The sequence below is a fragment of the Vulpes lagopus genome, chromosome 12, assembly GCF_018345385.1.
Source record: "Vulpes lagopus strain Blue_001 chromosome 12, ASM1834538v1, whole genome shotgun sequence".
NCBI classification, from domain to species: domain Eukaryota; kingdom Metazoa; phylum Chordata; class Mammalia; order Carnivora; family Canidae; genus Vulpes; species Vulpes lagopus.
In genome coordinates this window covers 19859667-19884788 of record NC_054835.1, presented here as the reverse complement: position 1 = coordinate 19884788, position 25122 = coordinate 19859667, and the positions used below count along the sequence as shown (strand labels likewise).

The 25122-nt window shown below is 34.3% G+C and overlaps 1 protein-coding gene across 6 annotated transcripts in view; it reads right to left on the bottom strand.

Moving 5' to 3' along the window:
- Nucleotides 1–25122, bottom strand: part of NF1 (neurofibromin 1) — a 265517-nt gene that overhangs the window by 98311 nt on the left and 142084 nt on the right. For 5 of the 6 annotated variants that reach the window (XM_041726981.1, XM_041726978.1, XM_041726976.1 and 2 more), the window contains 6 exons: nucleotides 17593–17655; nucleotides 12878–13036; nucleotides 12275–12372; nucleotides 11038–11184; nucleotides 8137–8283; nucleotides 4308–4418 (listed from right to left, as the gene is read on the bottom strand). In XM_041726981.1, the coding sequence (XP_041582915.1) occupies nucleotides 4308–4418; nucleotides 8137–8283; nucleotides 11038–11184; nucleotides 12275–12372; nucleotides 12878–13036; nucleotides 17593–17655 (725 nt within the window). The remainder of the gene's footprint in view (nucleotides 1–4307; nucleotides 4419–8136; nucleotides 8284–11037; nucleotides 11185–12274; nucleotides 12373–12877; nucleotides 13037–17592; nucleotides 17656–25122) is intronic. The other variant, XM_041726979.1, reaches the window with a different exon arrangement.

The following is a 25122-nucleotide window of genomic DNA, read 5'->3' as shown; positions in this document are numbered from 1 at the left end:
GGTGCCCTCTCTTCCAGTTCATGCAATTCAAGTAGGGCTGGTTTCACCACTGAGCTCTAGAGATGGGTGTATGATTCAGGCCTAGACAATCAAGACATTCCATCTCTCTGCCACAGTGATTGCCTCAGGAATTGGCATGTGACTCAAGCCAGGCAGTAAAACTTTCCCAGTACCTACTGGGAAAGACATTATTTTCCTTCAGTTGGTAAGCTGAGAACATAAAATATTGCTGGCCACAGGAATAGCCTCCCAGGAATTAAATCAACCCAAAGGAAGAGGAGTCAAGAAACAGAGAAGACAATGTTTTCCGAAGACACTGTTTAAAGCTCTGCACACAGTCATGCAAGAAGCCAGATCATCTCTTGGTCTTCCAAGGTACATGTACTAAATGAGTCCGTTTTCGTTTACACAAGTTTGAGTTTCATTTCTGTCACTTGTAACAAGCAAAATAAACTTCACAGGTTGCATAGTATCCCATAATATAGAGGTATCATTATATATTCAATAGTTCCCCTTTTGAAATATAGTTACATTGTTTTCATTTTTTTTTGCCATCATAAACACAAGAGGGAATAGCAGGGAAAGATCATAAACTAAATTAATCAAAATTATGGAGCACCCTGCATGGTGACTATAGGACCTGGACTTTGTATGAGGAATCAGTGGTGCTATGTAACACACCTGTCCCTGAGAGAGACAAGAGGAGATTTGTACTAGAAATTGCCTCCAGAAGCAGTATTAGGATGACCTGGAAGAAGTTATCTGGGGATTAGAAAGTAGGAGGATTATGTTGCATTAGTACAGGTAAAAGCTAGTAAGAGTCTCAGGAATGGCAGTGGGAGAAAAATGCTCTCAAAAGCAATCTTCAAGGTGCCTAAAAGAAATACTAAACCATTAAGATCCAGTTTTTATTTATTTATTTTTAATAGATTTTATTTATTTATTCATGAGAGACACACAGAGAGAGGCAGAGACATAGGCAGAGGGAGAAGCAGGCTACATGCAGGGAGCCCAATGTGGGACTCGATCCCAGGTCTCCAGGATCACACCCTAGGCCGACGGCAGCGCTAAACCACTAGGCCACCTGGGCTGCCCAAGATCCAGTTTTTAAAAAACAAAAATTATAACATATACCAAAGGACAACCCCTGATAAAAGAATCACAGTAGGTGGTCATTTTGAATCACATAATGGCCAGCTAGGAGCATGTACTAGACTTACGCAGCAGCCAGAAATATACTGGCTGACCAGCACCTAGCATGAAAAGTTTTGCCAGTTACTTTTTTCTTTTTTTTTTTTTAGATTTTATTTATTTATTTATTCATGAGAGACCCACAGAGAGAAAGAGGCAGAGACACAGGCAGAGGGAGAAGCAGGCTCCATGCAGGGAGCCCGATGTGGGACTTGATCCCAGGTCTCTAGAATCACACCCTGGGCTGACGGCAGCGCTAAACCACTAAGCCACCGGGGCTGCCCACCAGACAGTTATTTTTTAGCTGAACCACATTCTCTTCTTGAAATTTGAAGTAAGCAGTGCTGAGGTATTGAAAGAGTAAATAGCTGTGGCTAAAATTGAAAGGACACAGAAAGAAAAAGTAGGAAACAGAGTTGTATATGAAAAAACAACAGAGAGTCAAAGATTGTAAAATGGTTCCAGAACTGATAGCCACATAGTTCTGTCTACACCTGGGCAGGCTCTGCTGTGTAATTCATGTTTTTCCTGAGGCCTATCTTCCTGAAAAAAGAAGAATCTCTTCTTTGCAATAACAAAGGCCTAACAATGTAATTGATTGGTCAGGATCCCATAGCTAAAATCAAGACTAGGTGACTGATAATGAGGAAGATAAAAGAAAAAGTAAGAATTTAAAATGATTAGTGTTTCTAGCATGAGAAAGAGTAATAATGTAACTGAGAAAGAGAGTATAGTGTGAAGAAGATTTGAATATATACTGAATTAAGTTCTGTACATTTCAAGTCTGAAATGTCTGTGGACTATCTATAAGGAGAATGGAATCTACAGGTCAAAAAAAACTAATACATAGTAGTCTAAGCCATAGAAACAAAGTAGTATCAAAGGAGAAGCCAAACCCAAGTGCTCTTTGACAAAGCTGGCTGTGTAGAGATAAGACCTTTACTATATTGTCTTTTGGACTTGTACAGTGGAGGAAATGGGCCTCTCTCTGCTCTGAGCGAGTATGTGCTCAATCATCTTGGAGCTAAGACTTCACACCAGGTGAAAAAGAAGGCTGAGAGAAGCTCCAGTAGGTCTAAATGAAAAGCTCAAAGTACTGAAAATCTGAAATTGGAAGAGTCTTATCTAAAACAAAAACAAAAAAGAAAAGAAAACCCCAAACATATTCTGTACAGAACTTTTTTTTGTTTTTTTAAAGATTTTAGTTATTTGACAGAGAGAGAGAGAGAATAGAAGCAGGAAGAGTGGCAGGCAGGGAGGGAGGGAAAAGCAGGCTCCCCACTGAGCAGGGAGTCCGACTCAGGACTCGATTCCAGGACCCTGGGATCATGACCTGAGGCGAAGGCAGATGCTCAACTCACTGAGCCACGGAGGCGCCCCTGTACAGAATCTTAAAAGTCTCAAAACACTTTATGGGAGAGGTAGACAGGATAATTTTTGTAAGTCTTTTGGCATAGAAGAAACATTTAAAAAATAAGGAGATGATGATGATGATGATATATAACAAGACTGTCTAAAATTACACAGCTAATAAAGCAACAGAATTGAGAATCCTTAGCACTCTTAAGTTACATGTTCTAGGTTTCCATTTCCAGGTTTCCTGGAAATCTCACTGATTTAATACAACAGAGGTTGCCTGCCTCGGCCCATCCTACTTTTCTTGGCCTTTTCTAGAACCTGCAGAGAAGGAACACAATTTTACAGTTTTTGATCCTGAAGAAAAAAACCTAGCTTTGAGGTTTTCCAGAAATCCTTGCTACTTATAAACTAACAAGAATTTAAAGTGGGAGAAGCACACATCTATCTGCCTCTCTCACTAACACTTCACTTTTAATTACTTTGACAAAATAGGGAGGGTCAAAATATACTGGTTGCATTAAAATTGGGGTTGAAATACAAATATGGTTCACCTCAACTGAAAAAGAAAATTAAAATTATTTAGGCAATTTAGAAATGAGAATTGTCATAAAAGTTGGAGAGAAGACTTTCAAGGCCAATGAAGAGACGTTATTCAAGAGTTGTTCAAGAGGAAAGCTCTCAGGGTAAATTCAAGTCCTGTAACACCCAGTGCTTGGGACTCCTTGGTCTTAACCCTACATAAATAGTTTGATTAGTTTGATTAAATGCGTTTCCCACCTTCCACATTCCTTTCTTCAGTCCTCCACCACTATTTCTCAGCCTCTATTTATTCCCTACACACTGATAATCTTTTGCCCCCATGACCATTCAGTCTACTGACATAATTCTTCAATTTATGTTAAATTCAGGAAACGTGCAAAGATTAATTCCTACAGCTACTGAATAGCAAAACTAAGATTACACATAGTCCTGAAATTCTAAAAACCAGTGTTCTCTTTGTTAATACCACACATATTCTCTAAGGGTTAACTACCACCAATTTATGTTACCATCAGGAAGAAGTAAAACTCACCAACTAATATCACAGTTAAGTTCTCAAAAGGAAGGTAGTAGGGAGGCAAGAAAGAAGACAATGGCAGGGAAAGCAAGGCAAGCCTCATACCTATTGTTAAGAAAGAGCTCACAGCATTTTCAGAAAGGTTTTCTAGGAACTAGCCTGGACTGAAGACACCATGAAGAAAAAATGTTTTTTCCCAGGCTGACACCTGTGCCACCTTTATAGAAATTTCCCACAACTTCTCTGAATTAATTGTTAAATCACCCTGATGTTGTCATATACAGCATATTACTGAAAGTTCTTAGAAACAGACTCTTATTAAAGTTTTATTTCTGCTTAAAAAGAAATGTTCCTGATTGTCATGTTGTAGATACTATTTAATCAGAACACACCTAAAAACAAAAGATACTTTGTAATTTTTTATTCTTGGTAATTAATCCATTGTAGGAAGTATAAAAAAACGGACATAAGAAAGAAAAGCCAATAGGAAACAGGTCTCCTGAAAAGCAATTTCTAATATGTCACACATCACTTTGGGACAGGATGGCTATTTATCTGGCTATATTCTTCCAGGTAAACTTGTCTTCAATTCCAGTATAGTCAAAAGGGAAAAAAAAAAAAAAATCAAACTTGCTGTCTCTCTACCTTTGTTATTACTTTTAAACTCTGTTAAGAGAAACTAAAACATAGTATTTCTTACCTCCGTGCAACATAATAAAATATAGGATTCCCAGCTTTGGAAGTCCCTGCTTGGTAGAAAATACTTAATGTTTTCAAAGCCTTGAACTCTTCTTTTTCATGTACTTGATGCCTGCAAGAAAAAACAAAAACAGAGTAATTCATTAGGCTTTATACTGTCCACTGAGTATTTCTAAAAACCCATGATTAGAACTATAATAAAATATATAAAGGGACAAAATATTTTAAAAGCAAAATACTTTCTGAAGGGAAATTTTACAACAAATACCCAAAATTTCAAGGTGTTACTCTTTGAAACACAATGAGTAGTTCTTAAAACTAGGCTAAGAAAAGTACTGGGCAGTAATATTAACTATAGGATGTTTTTTTATCATGGTATTTTTTTCTAGACGCCACTGGGTTTTTATCTATTTGTTTTTTAAGAGTTCAGTATATCAATCTTTTTTTATTGGTTTATGATTTTGAATAATTAAAAAGGCCTTCCTTTGTACATGTTTTCTTCTCCATGAGAACTTATCCTCATGAATGGTATAAACATCTTTTTTCCAGATGGTCACTCAGTAGTACCAACACCATCTATTAAAAGTCCATTCAATGGCTAAAATTAAAAGCACAAATTAATTAATTAATTAATTTAATTTAATTTAATTAAAAGCACAAGAAACAAGTGTTGGCGTGGATGTGGAGAGAACGGAACCCTAGTGCACTATTGGTGGGAGTGCAAAGTGGTGTAGCCACTGTGGAAAACAATATGGCAGTTCCTCAAAAAATTAAAGATAGAATTACCATATGATACAATAATTCCAATACTGGGTACCCAAAGAAAACATAACCACTAATTTGAAAAGATAATATGTGCCCCTAGTTTATTTTAGTTATTATTTACAATAGCCAAGGTATGGAAGCAACCCAAGTGTTCACTGATAGATGAATGGATAAAAAAGAACTGGTGTATACACAGAATGGAGTATTATTACTCAGCCATAAAAAATAACGAAATCTTGCCATTTGGAACCACACAGATAGAACTAGAGAGGGAAATAAGTCAGAGAAAGACAAATACCATATGATTTCACTGATATGTGGAATTTAAGAAACAAAACAAATGAACACAGTAAAAGGACAAAAAAATATAGAAAGCAAACTGGCTGCTGGAAGAGAGGTGGATAGGGGAATGGAGAAAATAGGTGAAGAGGATTAAGAGTACACTTATCGTGATAAGCACTGAGTATTGTACAGATTTGCTGAATCACTACATTGTACACCTGAAACTGTTATTTCACCTGAAATTTTACACCTGAAATTAACATTATAAAATGTTAATTATACTTGAATGCATGAATGAATGAATGCAAATCCCAAAACTTAAAAAAAGTCCATTCTAGTTCCCTGATTCTGAATGCCACTTTTTATCATGTATTAAATTCCCATATGTATTTTAAAACATTTCTGAAAAAGCATGATTTGATTTTTATGTATTCTGCTGAACACTCAGTGTGTGTAATTAATTTGAAGATTCATCTCATTCACAACCCTGGGACATGTTCATCGTTGTCTCTTCAAATATTACCTCTTCACTATTCTCTCTAAGCTCCATTTCTGAGACACCTATTTCGCATGTTGGACCTTCTCATTCTGTCATCTGCATCCTGTAACTTCTTTCCTATTTTTCACTTCTTTATCTCTCTGTACTAACTATATATTGGTAATGAACTCAGAAATTATCTTCTAGCTATGCATTTTAAAAAATAAAGTATTTAAAAATATAGTTCCTGGGACACCTGGATGGCTTAACACTTGAGCATTTGCCTTTAGCTCAGGGCATGATCCTGGGTTGGGGACTGAGTCCCCCATCAGGCTCCCTGCAAAGAGCCTGCTTCTCCCTCTATGTCTCTGCCTCTCTTTCTGTGTGTCTCTCATGAATAAATTAAATAAAATCTTAAAAAAAAAAAAAAGAAATAGGTACACATGTGTATAGATAAATGACTATGTGGCTGTCAGATGTCAACTGCATTATTTCTAAGAGGTGAATATCTTTAAGAAGAGTAAATGAGAATTTTTTAACTCTCCTCTTTAGATTTCTCAGTTTTGAATAATTCAACAATTTTTATTTTTATAGCTGAGAGAAGTGTAAAGCTACCTTCATTTCTTTAAAACAAAAATGAGTCTCAAAGAGCATCAGTGGGAGCTAAGAACAAAAATAACACTTAACATTAAACACTATATACCAGATACTGTTTTAGGTGTCTCACACACATTAGGTCATTTAGTCTTCAAAAGCACAGGTTATTTTATAAGGGAAGTTAGGGTCTTAGGTAAGGAGCAATAAATAGATTTTCTTAGAAAAGTGGAAAAATGGCTTGGATCTCCTCAGTAATGTCAAATAAAAAAATAGTTTTATATTTTTGTACTATGTAATTTTCAATGAGGTAATATGAAAATTTTGCGTGAAAAATATTTCTTTAATCACTTAGGAATAAACATGTTACATGGAAATGAATATAATACAGCTAAAGATAAAAATTAAGCTAGAAAGGAGATTGTTATGTACTCACACATTTTTTTTTTTTTGAGAGAGAGAGAGAGACAGAGTGCGAGAGCACAAGTGGGAGGAGTGGAGGGAAAGAGAGAGAAACTCAAGCAGACTCTGTGCTGAGTAAGGCCCTATATGCAGCCCTAATCTCAGGACTCCAAGATCATGACCTGAGTTGAAACTAAGAGTTGGCCGCTTAACTGACTGAGGCACCCAGGTGCCCCATGTATTCACACATTCTGTTAATGGTATCAAAGAGTTGGAGACACATGCACACAACTATGGCCTATATGTAATATGATCAATAATAGGCACTTATAGTGCAAGGCAATTATATCCAAATCTCTAATGTGAATTAATTTCTGAATGTCATATTCTGCTTTATTATTTGTTTCTAGCACATATTATGAACAAAACATTTCATCCACAATTGCTAATGAAGCACTCACTAAGTAACTAAGCATAAAGTACAAGGAAAGGTACTTTAAAGACTCAAGGATTCAGCATGCTACCTTCACTGTAACATCATAAAAGTGAATGTCTAACTTTTACCTCACAAACTATATCCTTTTTTTTTTAATTTTTATTTATTTATGATAGTCACAGAGAGAGAGAGAGAGAGGGGGAGAGAGAGAGAGAGGCAGAGGGAGAAGCAGGCTCCATGCACTGGGAGCCCGACGTGGGACTCGATCCCAGGTCTCCAGGATCACGCCCTGGGCCAAAGGCAGGCGCCAAACCGCTGCGCCACCCAGGGATCCCACAAACTATATCCTTCTAAGTGAGATTCAAAACAAATGTCCACAGAAATTTTATAGCAATATTGAAATACACTGAATTTTCTGAGTCTCAATATGAAAGAAGTTAAGAGCATTAACTTTTGGGAGCGTTCTGAAAAATGTCACAGTGTGGCAGAAAGAGTTCAGAACTTTAGCCACAGGATCTATGAATTAGGGTGGAATCTTGGGCAAATTAGTCACTCACTTTGACCTATAGCATCTCCTTTAACTATAATTATCCATTGTCCCTTCTAAGTATTAAGTGCAAAACTACCTCAAAGCAACATGACAAATTACCATTCAATAAGATACTATTATTTTTATAAGTAAATCAAATATAAAACAAAGCACATATCAACAATATATAAGGTAAAAAAAAAGTGGAATCCCAAAATATGGCAATGAGATCATTAGGCACATCTTTCCTATTAGAAATACAAGTCTACCTAACAAGTGGCCTGGTGGTAAATCTTGCACCTCAACCAAAAGAAAGCAATTATTATTTTAACATGGTACTTTACCTAGTCATAAATTCCTCAAACTTTGAACTGGTAAGGTTAAGGCTGGACCAGTGTGTATCTGCCACAGGTTTGTGCTCTGGAGGACCCAGGTATGCAAGAAGTGTTGCCATCTTATCGAAAGGTCGTCTTCCAACAGCTTTGTGATCCCTAGATACAGCAAACTAGTTAGAAAAAAGTAGCAGTTCACATTTAGCAGTACACATTGCTTTAGATTATCACCGGTTGCTTTTCTTCTTACTGTCAGCTGGTGGTTCTTGATGATTTGTAAACAGCACCAAAAAGACCTCAAGGGTGTTGAGTGTACATGACCACTTCCCAAACTACCAAATTTACATTAAAAAAATTCTTTTTCTAGTATTCTTAACCCATTACCATTAAACAAGTAAAAATAACATTGTGATCCACTTTTTCACAGGGTGAAAAGAATCCTTCTTGAGAAACTACTCTTTACAAAATGGGATATATTTGTCCCTGATATCAGATCTCTGCTTAACCAGTGTAAATATGGATTTTTCAATAACTATTAAGCATTTAAAACTACATAAGAATAACAAAATACTATTTCACAAATGTCAAACCGGCAAAAAGTATGAAGTTTACTAATGCGAACTTGGGTGAGGATATGTACACAGTGGTATTCTCACACAGTGCTGATCAAAATGTAAATCAGCATGTACATTTTAAAAAGTAATATGGCAGTATCTAGTAAAGTTGGCACTGTGTGCATCCCAAAACCGAGCAATTACATATTTAGGTAATACACAAGGAAACAAATATGAAGGATATTTATTACATCACTATTTAAAATAGTGAAAAACAAAAAACAAACCAAATATCAATTAGGAAATGTGAAAATAAATTTTGATATAATCAGCCAGTAAAATACTGACATAAGTTAAATAAATAATAAATCTCAGAATACTGTGTGAAGAGATTATATTCAGTATATAGTTTCTGCAAAATTTTAAAACACACAAAACTGTGTTATTTGTGTGTGTGTGTGTATGTGTGTATACACATATATATTTCCTTGTTTAGTCAGTTACAGAGGGAAGTAATATCTTTTCCCAAAAATAAATAAAATGTTATAGAGATCTGAAGTGAAATCCACAAACTAATGTCAAAGCTAGATGATGGATACGGATCTATGTTATATGGTCTATACTATGCTATGTTATATATATATATGTTATGTTATGTTATATATATATGTTATGTTATATGTTATATGTTATGTTATATGTTATGCTATATATGTTATGTTATATATGTTATGTTATATGTTATATATATGTTGTGTTATATGTTATACGTTATACGTTATGTTATATATATGTTATGTTATAAGTTATATGTTATGTTATATTTATGTTATATGTTATGTTATATATGTTATGTTATGTTATATGTTATGCTATGTTATATGTTATGTTATATATGTTATGTTATGTTTTATGTTATACATATGTTATGTTATGTTATATGGTCTATACTAATGTTATGTTATGTTATGGTCTATACTCTGTTGTACGTTGGAATGTGTATTTTTAAAAAACAGCGAAATAAAAAAAAAAACCCTGTAACCTCAAACTACATGAATATGTATGTGAATTATATAAGAGAAATGAATGCTTGCATTTAAAGGCTCCACAGTTTATTTTAGTGTGAGGCAGATAAAGCATCTTCAATCTTTCTCCATCAGGGCACCCATAAGCTATGCCCATGTCACTTTAACCCATTAACAATTCATGAAGGATTAAAATGCTCTCTTAAACCACCATCTCCTAATAAGTCTTAGATTCATGGTCTTCTACCACTCTCATGAATGAGCAAATAATTTTCATTAGCATTTAGGATTTTCTGGACTCATTTCACATTTGTAAGAGAACTCCTCATGCACAGGAATTTAGACCCTTTATAAACATACACAACTAGAAAGGACAGCAAGGGATTCAGGCTACAAAAGACTTTAACTAAAAACAGCTAATAAAACAATACCCAAGTTAATACTTCCTAATTACTGTTTTCTTTTTTTTTAATTTTTATTTATTTATTCATAGAGACACAGAGAGAGAGAGAGAGAGAGAGAGAGAGAGAGAGAGAGAGGCAGAGACACAGGCAGAGGGAGAAGCAGGCTCCATGCAGGGAGCCCGACGTGGGACTCAATCCCAGGCCTCCAGGATCACACCCCAGGCTGCAGGCGGCTCTAAACAGAGGCTGCCCTACTGTTTTCTACATAAAGCTTTATTTGCTTATACTTCATAGTATTACAATGAGAATCAGACACTGACAACATTTTAATTATTAAATTCCCAAGAATGAGCTGCTCTTCAGATTCAGATGCCAACAGTCACTTGAGCTTCTAGTAAATTTAAACTTCTCTACATCTTGTTGTTCATGTTGGATGCAAACCAGAAAAAAACCCAAATGGCTAATTTGTGATTTTTCAGCTTAACATTAAAAAACAGTCTGTAGCACCGAGGCAGGCTTGTTGATCATTTAATATGAATCAATCTTTGCCTATTTATTTATTTATTATTATTTTTTAAATTTTATTATTTATTTATGATAGTCATACAGAGAGAGAGAGAGAGGCAGAGACACAGGCAGAGGGAGAAGCAGGCTCCATGCACCGGGAGTCTGATGTGGGATTCGATCCCGGGTCTCCAGGATCGCGCCCTGGGCCAAAGGCAGGCGCCAAACCGCTGCGCCACCCAGGGTTCCCTGCCTATTTATTTTTTAAAAGAGTCTAGAGTTCTACATTTCTCTTTCCAAACTATAATTCTTATTCTAAGCAGATGAAAAGTAAAAAAGCATTATTCACAACCATTACTCATGACCAATAATTTTTATAAGTTAAAATTAAGAGCTTTCAAAATTTCCATGACCAGGAAATCCTACCTGTTGCTGGAAAGATACTGGCCAATTTTCTCTTGATTGTTCCAGAGAAGACGATGTAAAGCAAGCACATTGCCATCACTGATGAAGGAAAGACTATGATTTACTGTATCACTTGTAGGACAATCAGATGCTATATCAAGGAAAAACCTTTAAAAATACAAAGTCATTAGAATTTTTTAAAACCAGATACACTCATATCTATGTTTGAATCAAATTTATAAAAAAAAACCAAATTTATATGAAGTAACTTTGCAAAATAACTGAGATTATAAGTATGGAGGATTATGATATTATTCACACATGACTGTCATTAAACAAAACAAGAAGAGACAAGAAGAAATTTGGTATTCCATTTCTGATACCTGGCTTTGGTTTCAGAGTAGGTTTTGAAGTCAGAGAACAACTAAATTTAGATAGATGAGACTCTGGATCAAAGCCAGTACTTTACAGATAAGGAAACAGAGACTAAGATGAAACAAAAGAAAGACCTCCCCAAAGCTATATAACCTATTAGGTCAGAGCCAGGGTTAGACTTTTTGTTCTTTTAACTTTCTATGAGTAGTCTATCTGCTAGAACATGAAACCTATGCTGATATTCACTTTTTCCTTCAAAACAGCTTGCAGTCCAACAATATACCTTTTAAAATCCAGCTAGAAAGAAGTTGATATGAACCATAATGAGAAACTGGAAGAGAGAGATGTACAAGTCTAGCTTAAACTATGAGTCAGACCAATTAGTTTCACACTACATGAAAAGCAGAATTCTGGACCTTAACCTATATTTTCAAAGCACTTTCTCATACACTATCTCATTTGTTTCCTTAAAGCCAACTCAGACAGGCAAACAGTATTGTCCCTACCTACAGATAAACCAACAACTCAACATAAAAAAAATTGTCATTATACACTATTATGCATTATGTGTACCATTCTGGTTTTAGGTTTTACTAGATGGAATCTTTTTCTTCTTTTCCTCCATATTGTAGCAACCTCAAATCCTTTATTTTAGTAGATATGTCAAAAATCTCTACTGGTTTTCAAATATGGAAATCACTACCAAATTATAAAGAATATGGATTTACTGTGCCATAGCCTCCTACTGGAAAATAAAGTAAGATTAACTCTGCTCTTGACCTAGAGAGGGAAGATGTAAAAACCTACACAAGAGCTTCATGTAGACCTAGTACGCAGACTTAAATGAAACTGACAATAGTTAATTCAAACAGAGCAATCCTACCTCCGTGCTGCATCAAAGTTGCTTTTCACAAAATCATTAAAAGGCCGCATATGCTCTTCTTTTGTGAAAAGAACATGATTGGCAATACTCTGAAGTATCTAAATAATACAAAAGGGTTATAAACCAGATCATTCATTGTATGAAACGAACACAGTCATATACTCTTTAAAAGTACTAATTGTCTCATTGATGTAATTTCTACTAGTGATTAAAGTAAATTATTATTCATTCTATAACTACTCGGTGTTGTTTCTGTTCTTTCCCAAATATAACTATTACATACATATACATGTATTACACATATAAAGATAAATACTAAAATTTCATTTTAAACGTCTCTTTTAATAAAAAAAATAGTTGCCACTTCAGAATTTCCAGAATGAACACACAGAAATCTATCTTCAGAAATAATCTTCGCTAAGATTATTTTCCCATAATAATAAGGTATCAGTTTAATGAATTCCTTTGCAATTTAACAAATAAAAATAAAATAAAACATATAAGTGAAAACCACAGGGAATTTTTAAAATCAATTCAAAAAGAAGTACAATAAAAACAAAAAACTGAAAATTTAGTTGGAAGAGAAATTTAAAAGTAGATCACCTTTGACATTAACTTCAAGCCCCTTTCAATTCTAGGTGGTGGCTTTTTATCTAAAATCCCTGCTTCATACGGTGAGACAATGGCAGGATTGATAAATCTGAGGAACATGGCACTTCCCACTGCACCGATGCTGTTCTGAGGGAAACGCTGGCTAACCACCTAAAAACAAGGAGTTCAAAATTGACTATATAGTTTGAATTTAAAAAGGAAATGGGAAGAAAAAGCTCAAGGGTCAAACTTTGGCACGATAACTCTGAAGTATTACTCTTGTAACCAACACCTTTCTATTTTTTCCTACTCCCAAAACATCGGTAAATAAAATTTATCCTCAATCCTTTTAAAGCACAATAAAGATATCTAAGAAAAATGTCCTGAATGACTGGTATAGGAGAGACCTGAAAAAAGATCTTAAATTTATCATTGTTGTTTATATTGCAAGTTTGTTAATTTAAAAAGCAGACCAAATTTTAACACAAAGATTATCCTATTTTACTAAGATTAATAGACATGAGAGTGTGGTCAACTCTCACAAGGCAAAGCGAAGTTTTCAACAGCATACCCAGCAACATCCAATTTCTGGTAGTAAATACTTACATTTTGTTGGATACCTGGTACAACCCAGTATCTTGAGCAAAATGTTTGCTACACACAAACAAAAGTAAGTTTTTTTAGATTCCTATCAAGAGAAAAAACTTACTTACAAGTAACATTATTGCCAGTTTCTTTTCTTCCTCAGAATGCTTTATAAGGACCTATTATTTAAATCATGGAGGAACGGGAATTCTCAGGGACCTAAAAGAAAAAAGGATCCCACCAGCAGAAAAGAGAACCCCTTTGTGTACCTCAGTGCGTAAATCTGTCAAATAAAAAAAGTTAAGGAAACAAGAAATGGTTGCCCACGCTGAAAAACAATGTGAGCCCAATATTTAAAATGGATTTCGTTTCTCTCTTTTTATAAACATTCTACTTTGAAGGTAAAGTAATAGGCACATTAGATTGGGAAAAATGTTAGGACACTGGCTCAGCTCCCACCGGCTCTCTTTCCAGTGACTCCTGTTTGAAGTTAACATATGAAAATTAGATTATTCTAAAACTTACATATTTTTACAGATAACACGCACACACATATATTTTTAAAGAACACTTTTATAACATTTTAATCTCTACAACTGCTTTTGCTTAGTTTAGCTAACTGCTGCTTACAACTGATGGCCACAGCAGCAAAGCCACAGGGCTCCGTGCAATATTCTAAGATTCTAGGGATAGACCCACATTTCAGAGGATTTTGGGGAAAAATGAGAAAATGGGATTCATGTGCAGAATTTCACATAACTCTAGTTTATTTTATAATGCTTTAATAAAGTAATACTTCTTGTCACGAATTCACATGGCACACTGATTCCAGATTAACTCTGGGAAGATTAAGAATTATTTTATTTCTTTCTATCCCCTTTAGGGTTTCATGTGGTATACATTTTAAATGTCTTCTCATTCACTGCTTAAAACCTCTAAATAGTTTTCTAATGTACCTGATAGAGAATCAGTAAATGTAAGATTTCAGAGAATGATTTTTTAAGCCAAAGAATATCCTTGTAAATGGTGATAACAGACAGAGTTGTAACTAATATATTCTTACTTTCATTTATACTACGCAGCTCAGGAAGCTTCCTTTGTCTTAAAGTCCTCTGAGTGCTAATGCAGGAAGGACAACCTTACACTTAAATAGGAGGAAGCTGGCTAAATATAGCAGCCTTACTAGAATAGCTTTAAAACCCAAATAGTGTTTGAGAATTATTTTTAGCTGAAATACAGTTTTAGAAATAGAATTAAGAAGAAAATTCAAGTGTCTCTTACCACTGTAGTACAGTATTTAACCTTTTAGGAAGTAGAAACAGAAAAATGAAATGTATACATTTACGCAAAATTCATACAACTTCAGAATGTTCCAGGAACACCATTGCTACCGAGTGGTTCTTTTAGAATTCCCAAATTTTAATCTTAAAACAGAAGAAACTTATCAACAAATCTACAAAATTTTATTTTTTTTTTCAAATCTACAAAATTTTAAAGCTTTCCAGGAATTAGCAAGAGGACTAAAAATTGTTTTATATTTAATTTCAAATAGATTGTTTTAAAAGAATAAGCATATGTTCAGTTTAACCCATTAAAATCTTGAAACAGTTTTTTAAAAACTAAAAGACATAATTTGGTTTCCAAAGAATCATTTGGAAATACTAACCTGCCCGGGAAGTATGTCCTAAAAAGCAGTAACTTATATGCACATTTCTGAAAGGTGCTACTTACTAGTTTTGTCTAGAACAAAATAGTTTTATGGTGTGACTCACATTTATACCTAATTTAATTAGGTATAATTCATTCTCAGAATTTAATGAAAATCTGGGTGAATTATTTCCCAAAGGGAGAATACTGTCAAACTTCTGAAAAGTATTACCCCTTTACTATTCTCCACATCTTCAAAATTAATTCTTGTCAAAACTCAAAGTACCCACACCTCAGAAACACTGCTTATGGGATCATATAATAATGTATCTCACTGATGATAGTATATTTTTGGAACTGAAACCTGATAAAATATAATGAGTATCAATAAAAATGCTGTATAACAAGTTTCATGAGACAATTTATAAAAAGTTCTTTTTCTTTCACCACTAATGAACATCAATGTAATTTTACCTCATAGTATACATACTCAAGTGTTTTTTTTTAATCTATAAAAATCTAATTTAGGTCCCAAACATATTCTGCATAAAAGGTCAAAATTGGGCTAGTCTGTATGCTGAAACCAGTTATCAGTCAAATTTTCTCTCTACTCGTTAACCCTTAGTAAAATCTGAACAACATGGTCAAATGAATGCAGTCATAAACTTTACATCAGCAAGAGGATCACTACCCCACATATGCTTGATTACCTGAGTTGGGTAGACAACTAACTTCTCAAAGAAGATCTAATTATACATTATATGTTGAGTATAATAAATGGAATTATCTATAATACAACTACACAGCCAATATACCAAGAGCCAGGACCTTCTCTCTACATTTTACATATTCCAATCCATTACCCATATACTCCAATGAAGAGCTTGCTTTTTAAAAGAAAAGATCATTAGATTCTTAAGCCAACAACTCCATAAACCAATGTTTTAAATTTATGATGACTATTGTTTTCATACTTTGGAATGTGTTCTAAAAATAGCTCAAATTACCAATTAGTTTGCCTTTGTTTCCAGGAGGACCTCATATCACCTGTGCTGAGAAATACATTCCAAAACTCAGCATTACCCAGAAACTTAAAAAAAAAAAAAAAAATCTGAAAATAACACTAGTAAAAATAACATTTCAAGGAACAATTTTAGACAAAATCTTAATAAATAAAGCAATGTTAGGAGGCTAGAAAACATGCTTAGAGAAACACAAAAAGCTGGAATTTTAATTTATGTGATATACTAACACAATGCCATTAGTAAAACACTGAACAAGAGTGTTAGAAATAGTAAATTTCAACAGTGATGGTGTGTATGTGTTAAACCCACATATGCTGAGAATTAGAAGCATTAGAAAGAAATGTTTTTAAGCAAGACAGCCATCCAGTCCATTTGCTCACAGCTGACCAAACTTACTTAACATATTCAAAATCTTGAATGTACATTGCATCTAAATTTTAATTTAGTTCTGAATTTAAACAAGAACTTATGTATAAAGCTTAGACAAGAAATGAAAGATGAAACCCAATGAATATTATATTCTAAGTTTTACCTTGGTATGTTAACTACCTCCATGACTCCTAAAGGTCTTTTTTTTCTTTTTTTTTAAACATTTTTCTCTAAAATCATTTGTATTATATGAACAAAGATGATACTCAGCCTGGTAAGTCACAGTGATAGTGACAAATTCAAAATGAATTCATATTTGGGCCAAATTCCACTCATGGGGAAGAAAATAATTATGACTACCATAATTTTCTTCCTTTTAATTAGGGCAAGTTCACAGAAATAGGCAATACAGTCTTACTATGTTTGCAAAATGAGGTGTTTTTCTAAAAATATGGATTCACTGAGTTTTCCTTTATTTCAAAATACTATACTCAGTCTCAATAGTTTAATGATGACTTTCTCTAAGGTAAAAGGTTTACCATTAGGATTTTTATAATCTAAGTACAAACATCTAGATTCTTGCTGAGACTGTCTAGATAAAAATATAAGGAGTAAAAAATGAAACTTTTAGGTAAGATTTAGAAAGTGACACACTTTCCCACCATATACTTTTTTCTCCCTCCATATACTTCTAATACTAAAGGAAAAACTTTCACCTCTATGAAAGAAACCACTCACATTACCTGCAACAAGAAGCAAGAATGAAGAGAGTCAGCATTTCCTAAGGCCTTGAAATTAAGTTTCTTTTGCATTCATTTGTAATTTTAAACAGAACAATAATAAAATTAGACCAGGGATGTCCAATGCAACAAATATCCCCAAAATGCCTTTGGGATAAATCAAACCAAAGGAACACAGAGAATGTTTTGATGTAACTTAATTCCAGGGTTAATTGAAATGAAAGCTATTTTGTGCCAGAATTAGTAGAATGATTTTACAGTGAAGGTCAAATAGGCTTAAGTGAAGATGTTCTTAACAAATAGCAAAAGATTTTTGTTTTGCTTTGAAAGAAACAGCTAATAAAAAGTTCTCCAAACTTACTGATTTTTTGTTTTCCTTTTTTTCTTTTACTGTAGCTTTATTCAGTAGGGAGTGGCAAGTTGCCTACAGAACAGAGATGAGCACAAACAAGTCACAGCACCAACTACATACAGCAACGAAAACAATGTTGGCTTGTACATAAAATTACATGATCAAATGTAACACAAATGGAATCAACAAAAAATTAGAAATCAACTGAATTTTGAGGGATGAATCTATTTCTGGATTTTAATTTTTATCACATTTTTAAGCCAAAGCACTAAATAAACAGCAAGAAATGTTGAGACAATCATATCTACTATTTCTGGCTATAAATCACAGAAAAGTTCTCCCCAAGTAAATTTGAGGATATTTAATATTTACACTTCAGTTAATTCCTAGCTTTTGATAAATTTCATAAGATATTTCATTACAAGTAGATCACACACTAAACACACTTCTATGTGTCTACATAATTTTTTCTTGATAAATACTTCTCTGTGTATCCTTCAATTGACTTAAAGTTCTTTTATCAATAGCCGGCATTTAATTTAGACCTAATGATTTAAAAAAATAAACATTAATTGGCTAAATATAATGGTAAAATTCACGTTAGAGATTCTGAATTAAAAATCTCTTTAAGAAAGATTCTCTTAAAATTTCACTTATTTCTCTGTTTGCAGGCTACTTCCTGAAAAAGTTCTAATCAGAGGAGGTTAAAAGCTCTGCAACATTTGGAAGGAGAATGTTATCAGCTTAACTAGAAATAAGCATTAATTAATATTAAAGAAGAAACTGCAGAGAAAATTATAGAATAAAACTGTAAGCCCACTTAACATTTTTTCACATATCTGACTACCAGAATGTATCAAAAAACAAAGCACCAAAAAGGAAAAACAAAAACAAAACCACACAGATATACTGGCTTCATCTCTCAGGACTCCTTCTAGGCCAAAGAATTCTTTTATTTTTATTTATTTATTTTAAAATTAGGCTCCACATCCAGCATGGAACTTAACATGGGGCTTGAACTCACGACCCTGAGATCAAGACCTAAGCTGAGATCGAGTCAAACGCTTAAACGAGTGGGCCACCCAGGCACCCCTAGGCCAAAGAGTTCTTTTAAAATTAAGACTCTTGGTTGGAGTAGACTAGGCCCAACAACTTTTTTTTAATATCTTTAAAACCATTTAAATCCACCATAGATGGCATTTTATTCCAGGAATTTGGGGCATTCAACACCATAACGTAAGTTACTCTGACATTTATTCATCCATCTATCCATTCATCCATCCAAGGAATTATTGCACATCTAACATGCTAGATACCATTCTAGGCATCAGAAACTAGCAGCAAAACAAGACGACACAGTTCTTTTCTCATGGGGCTTTGGTTCAAACTTTAGACTATATACAAAAGTACTAGTAACCAAATAGATCACTAAAATGCAGTTTCATGCAACTTTTTCCAATTATGGTATATAATTATCATTTATAGCCTTAAAAATTGGTGTAAACTACTTCCACTTGGAGAAGCAGATTTACTGGGAAAAATGACATTTACTTAAAATCATAATATTTAGCTTTTTCTCAGAATTCTCTCACCATAAGAGAATATCCATTCTGGGAATTATTTTCTCATTATAGGTAACTCCTGCTTTTCAAAAGTTCACTTTCAACAAAAGACCTAAATTAGTACCTATTTCTGCTAACTGAAAGGAATCCAAAGAGGCTTTGGCTTTTACAGGAAAAATAGCTAAAAGAGAATATTGTAATCAGCGTTTGTTTTGCAGTGAGCCATTACAGAGGCAGTGTACACCCCCCCAAACAGCGAGGGGCTGCCAACTTCCTTCCCCAGGAGCCAACACTCAGCACCAAGTTGCCACAGCTTTCAACTTGTCTATGAGCATCTGTGCTTCATCTCAATTTATTTTGTGTATCCATTAGCAAGATGTGCCCTAAGTTATCAGAAAAGCCTAAGAGTTTGTAAGAGTGTTACACTTGGCGTAAAACTGGATGTAATTAAGGATTTCAACTCTGGTGAATGAAAACAGACACTGTGTGTGCATTAAACTTCCCTGCATCCACCCTTCATACCATTTACTCACAGAGAGGAACAATCTTGAAAGTTGCTGAAGTTACTAACTGGTTCTGCCAGTAGTAAAATGGTCTCTTTTAGTCAGCATCCAGTTATGGATGCAATGAAAAGTCTATTGCTTGAGTGGACTTCTGGGTGAACAAAGCATGGTATTCCATTAAGTTATCTTACACTTCAGGAGAAATCAAATTTTTTAGTAAGGTGAAACAGAAAGTACCGAACAATGATTATCTAAGTGTTACAAAAGTATGATTTAAAGGTAGTCATGGGTGGTTTGATCGGTGCTGAGGCAAAGGCAGCTTCATAGCTCAAAGGTTATTGGAGAGAGTGTTTCAGCTGATATGGAAGCTGCTGAAAAGTTCCCAGAAGAACTGGTGAAAATAAATAATTATAGTAGGTAGTTATTCATTTAAACAAGTGTAAAAAAAAAAAAAAAAACAAGTGTTAAACTTCAATTTCTTATTGGAAAAACTGCTGAACAAGACATTTACTTCAACAGAATTAAAGTAGGCTAAGGGACACAAGGCATCAAAGGACAAGTTTACCCTAAGGCCTACCATTAACACTACTGGTGATGCTGTCCTTTTTTTTTTTTTTTTTTGGTGATGCTGTCCTTAAGCTTCTACTAGTGTACCATTCAGAAAATCCAAGGGCACTTAAAGGCATTGATAAGAATATACTTCTTGTGTTTCATTTGCATCCAAGCAGCTGGATATCCAAATGATTTTTTTTTTCTGAGTACATTAGTCCTTTTGTTGAAAATACTGTAAAGAAAATAATCTTGATAACAGGTATCTTCTGATTGCTGAAATTGTGCTGTTCTTCAACCTGGCATTACTGAGCACAGCAATAACATTCTTATTGTGTTCTTCCTGCCAAATATGATGTTGTTGATACAACCATGTGTCCTAGGCCTAATAGCCACCATTAAGGCTTACTATACTGCAAAATGTTATGCATCTTTCTGGGAGTGCCATTGACAGAGAAGCCAACTCCAAAACATCTTTACAAGGGATCTGGAAACACTACAATACAAAATTGGCAACTGCCAACGTTGGAGATGCTCTTGATAGGGTAACAAACAGTCTGGATGAGAAATGGTGCTTAGAGGACTGTCTCGAAGCAGGGAACAATTTTAAAGGCTTTAAACCAACAACAATAAATATGATTTGGCTAAGGAGGCTCAGTTTGTGAAACGTGATGAAGATGATGTTGATGGTTTTGGCATCCCATGGCCAAGAACTGACAGGTAAAGAGCTGATGCAATTGCAAGAGAAAAGAACAATCAACACTGAACACAACAGTGAATGGCCTGAAAGTGAGGTTTTTCCAGAAACTGAATGTGAAGCACCTGAGGGAGATTTTTGCTAAGATGGACGGTGCTACAGTGATTGCAGAAAAGTATGGCTTTAATTTTAAAAGGGCATACAGGCTTAGGGACAGGTTTATAGAAGGTTTTGAGTGCCTACAAGTATCTGTAGTATAGAAAAATGCAAGAGGCTAAGCAGTTGAGCATAATGTCATACTTCAAGCCTTCCACATCAGCCATATTAGCCACAGCAGATGATGAACCTTGACCTTTGACATCAAGGCAGGCAGAAGGTGTAGAGACATGAGTGACCTGTCTGCATGGATGGATTTAGACAATGATGAGACATTAATAGAGGACACGCTTTCTCTCAATCCTACATGCTATACTTCTGCACCTCCCACCACCCCAACCTCCAACACCCCAGCCTAACATACCCCTTCTGGTGTGCTTGCTGTCATCCCAATTCTGGTAAGTGAAGCGACCCCATACATAAATTATTTGTACTTTTTACAGCTGTGTATTTGTCATATTATTCCTGTTTTTACTATATGTTGATGTTATTTTAGGTTTTATGTGTTATTTGGTATGATGTGGTTGGTTATTCTGGGGGTCTGGGAACACTAAAAAATTTTTCCATATAAATTAATGGTAACTGCTTCTCTTTATGACACTTTGGCTTACAAAAGGTTTCACAGGAACACTCTACTTTGCGATAGTAGAGAAAACCTGTATTCTTTTCCTCCAATGAGGAGGAAAAGTAGAAATAAATACATGAAAAAATGTCTTAATTATAAATCTGACACATGTTCACAGTTGGCTATCCCTATATAATCTTAACCTAGTCCACTGTGTAAGGGGGCATACAAAGTAAGAGATCTGGCTAAAGCATGATTAAAGGCTTAAGAGTCAAAAACATGAACTCAAGAAAAAGGAGCTAACACTCAGAGAAGTTTATTAGCTAGCAATATCCTCACTCAGCTTTCAAAATTTTCCAAGTCCCAAAGCAGGAGCCATATTTACTCGAGGAAACAATCAACTACTTATCCCTCCCAGCAGAACACAGAAGTACAAAGGTACCATTATGTTATTGCCAAGGTCAAAAGAGCAAGAAAAAGCCAGAAGAAAGATGAATAAAAGAGCAAACTAAGGAGAAAACTACATTTGGTAGGAGACTCAAAGAGTAACTTGAGACCAAAGCTTTTTTTTCTTTCTTTTAATTAGGAAATGTAAAATCCCTGTTATCAGTCACTTATTAAAAAACAAAATCATATTTGTAAATAATATTGCACAATTTTGCTCTATAGTACTTTACATCCCAACAATGTTTCCCCAATACTTCAAAATAATGCAGACACACATTTAGATAATATTCTTAAAGAAAATAATTGTATGTTAAATATTTAATAAGATAATTCAGGTCTGTTATAACACAGGATATTTTATTATAGAGTGCTTTAAAAAAGCATAACACATAGTGTTTAATAAGCCTCAAATGACCATCTTATTACTCAATTTTCTGATTTATTTTAACTACATCCCTCCCTTCCTATGAAAGCTGGCAAGAATCTTGTTTTACTTGGGAGGAGTGGATGGAAGCATTCTATTCCTTCATTAAATATTTCCTAAATACATATAAATGCCAAGCCCTGTTCCATTTACCTTATTAGAATCATGGTCTCAAAATGAACTCCAAGTTTGCTGATGATACAAAAAAAAATTTTTTTCCCTTTAGGATGACAACCACATGAATTTCTACTAAAATCTACTAAGTCATGTAATCAAGCAATCAGTAACCATTCACTTTTAAATCAAGTCAAAGCCACTGCCATTTCAGAAATCCACTTGACCTTCAATTTCCTCTGCCTCCAATCTCCACCTCCAGTAACCTCAAGTCTGATCTTTTTTCCATGACTTTAGTTTTGTCTCTTTCTTTTTAAGATTCTACATATAAGTGACACCATATAGTTATTTGTCTCTGACTTAATTTTACTTAGCATCCTCCAAGGGCCATGTGCACTGTCAAAAAATGGTAAATTTCCTCATTTTGTATGGCTGAATAATATTCCATTGTGCATATACCCACAGTTCTTTTAATCCATTCATCTGTTGATGGATACTCGGGTTGTTTCCATGTCTTGGCTATTCTAAGTAATACTGTTATGAACATGAGGGTGAAGATTATCTTTTCAAGTTAGTATTTTCATTTCCTTTGGATATATTCCTGGAAGTGGAATTGCTGAATGATATGGTAGTTTAATTTTGAATTTTTTGAGAATTTTCCATACTGTGTTTTCCATATTAGCTATACCAACTTACAATTGTACCAATAGTGCACAAGGGTTCCCATTTTTCTCTATCCATGAATTTGTTATCTCTAGTCTTTTCGATGATGGTCATTCTAACAGGTATTAAGGTGCTATCTCACTGTAGTTTTATTTTTTTTAATTATTTTTTTAAAGATTTTATTTATTTATTCATGACAGAGAGAGAGAGAGAGAGAGAGAGAGACAAACAGGCAGAGGGAGAAGCAGGCTCCATGCAAGGAGTCCGACGTGGGACTCAATCCCGGGTCTCCAGGATCACACCCTGGGCTGAAGGCAGAGCTAAACCGCTGGGCCACCGGGGCTGCCCCTCACTGCGGTTTTATTTATTTATTTATTTATTTATTTATTTATTTATTTATTTATTTTCCTCACTGCGGTTTTAATCTGCATTTCCCCAATGACTAGTGATATTGAGCATCTTTCCATGTACCTTTTGGTCTGTTATGTAACTTCTTTGGAAAAATGTCTATTCAAAAGTATCTGCTGCTCATTTTTAATTTATTTTTGCTATTGAAAATTGTGTAAGTTTTTAATATATTTTAAACATTCCTTATTAGATATATAATTCACAAATATTTTTTCCCACTCCATAGATTGTCTCTTCACATTATATGATGTGCCTGCTACACAGAAGCTTTCTAGTTTAATGTAGTCCCATCTGCTTATTTTTGAGTTTGTTGTACTCTAGGTGTCACCTCCAAAAAACCATTACCAAGCCTCATGCCAAGAAGCTTTATTCCTATGTTTTCTTCTAGTAGTTTCATGTTTTCAAATTCTACATTTAAATCTTTAATCCATTTTGAGTTAATTTGTATGAGTAGTATATGATGGTTTTTTACATGTGAATATTCAGTGATCTATCTAAGCACCATTTATTGAAAAGACTATCTTTTCTCCATTGAGTATTCTTGGATCGCTTGTCAAATATTAGTTGACTATATATGCTTGGCTTTACTTCTGGGCTTTTGATTCTGTTCCACTGGTGAATCTATTTTTATGCCAGTACATACTGTTCTGATGGCTACAGCTTTAAATCAGGAAGTGTGGTGCCTCCTTCATTCTTCTTTCTCAGGACTGCTTTGGCTATGTAAGGTCTTTTGTGGTTCCATTAAAATGTTACGAGTATTTTTTCTATTTGTGTAAAAATTGCCCATTGGAAACTTAATAGGGACTGCACTGAATCTATAGATTACTTTGGTAGTATTATATCTAAATAATTAGTTCTTCCAATCCATGAACACAGGATACCTTTTCCATTTATCTGTTTTCTTCAATTTTTTCATCATTGTCATAGTTTCCAGCATAGAGATCTTTCACCTCCTTAATTTATTCCTAAGCCTTTTATTGTTTTGATGCTATTGTAAATGAGATTGATTTTTTTTACAAATTTCATTGTTAGTATATAGAAATGCTATTGATTTTTGTATGTTAACTATGTAGACTGCAACTTTACTGAGTTCACTGATTAGTTCTATTTTTTGTTTGTCTTTGAGACTTCCTATATACAAAATTATGTCATCTGCAAGTAGAGACAATTTTACTTCTTCCTTTCCAATTCTGATACTTTTTCTTTCCTGACTGCTCTAGCTAGCACTTCTAGTATTATGCTGAATAGGAGTGGTAAGAGTAGATTTCCTTGTCTTGTTCTTGATCTTAGAGGAATGCTTTCAACCTTTCACCACTGTGTGGTTGTCATTTATGGCCTTTATTATGTTGACATATTCTTTCCATGTCTAATTTATTAAGAATTTTTATCATGAATGGATATTAAATTTTGTTAAGTGCTTTTTCTGCATTGAGATGATCATATGATTCTTT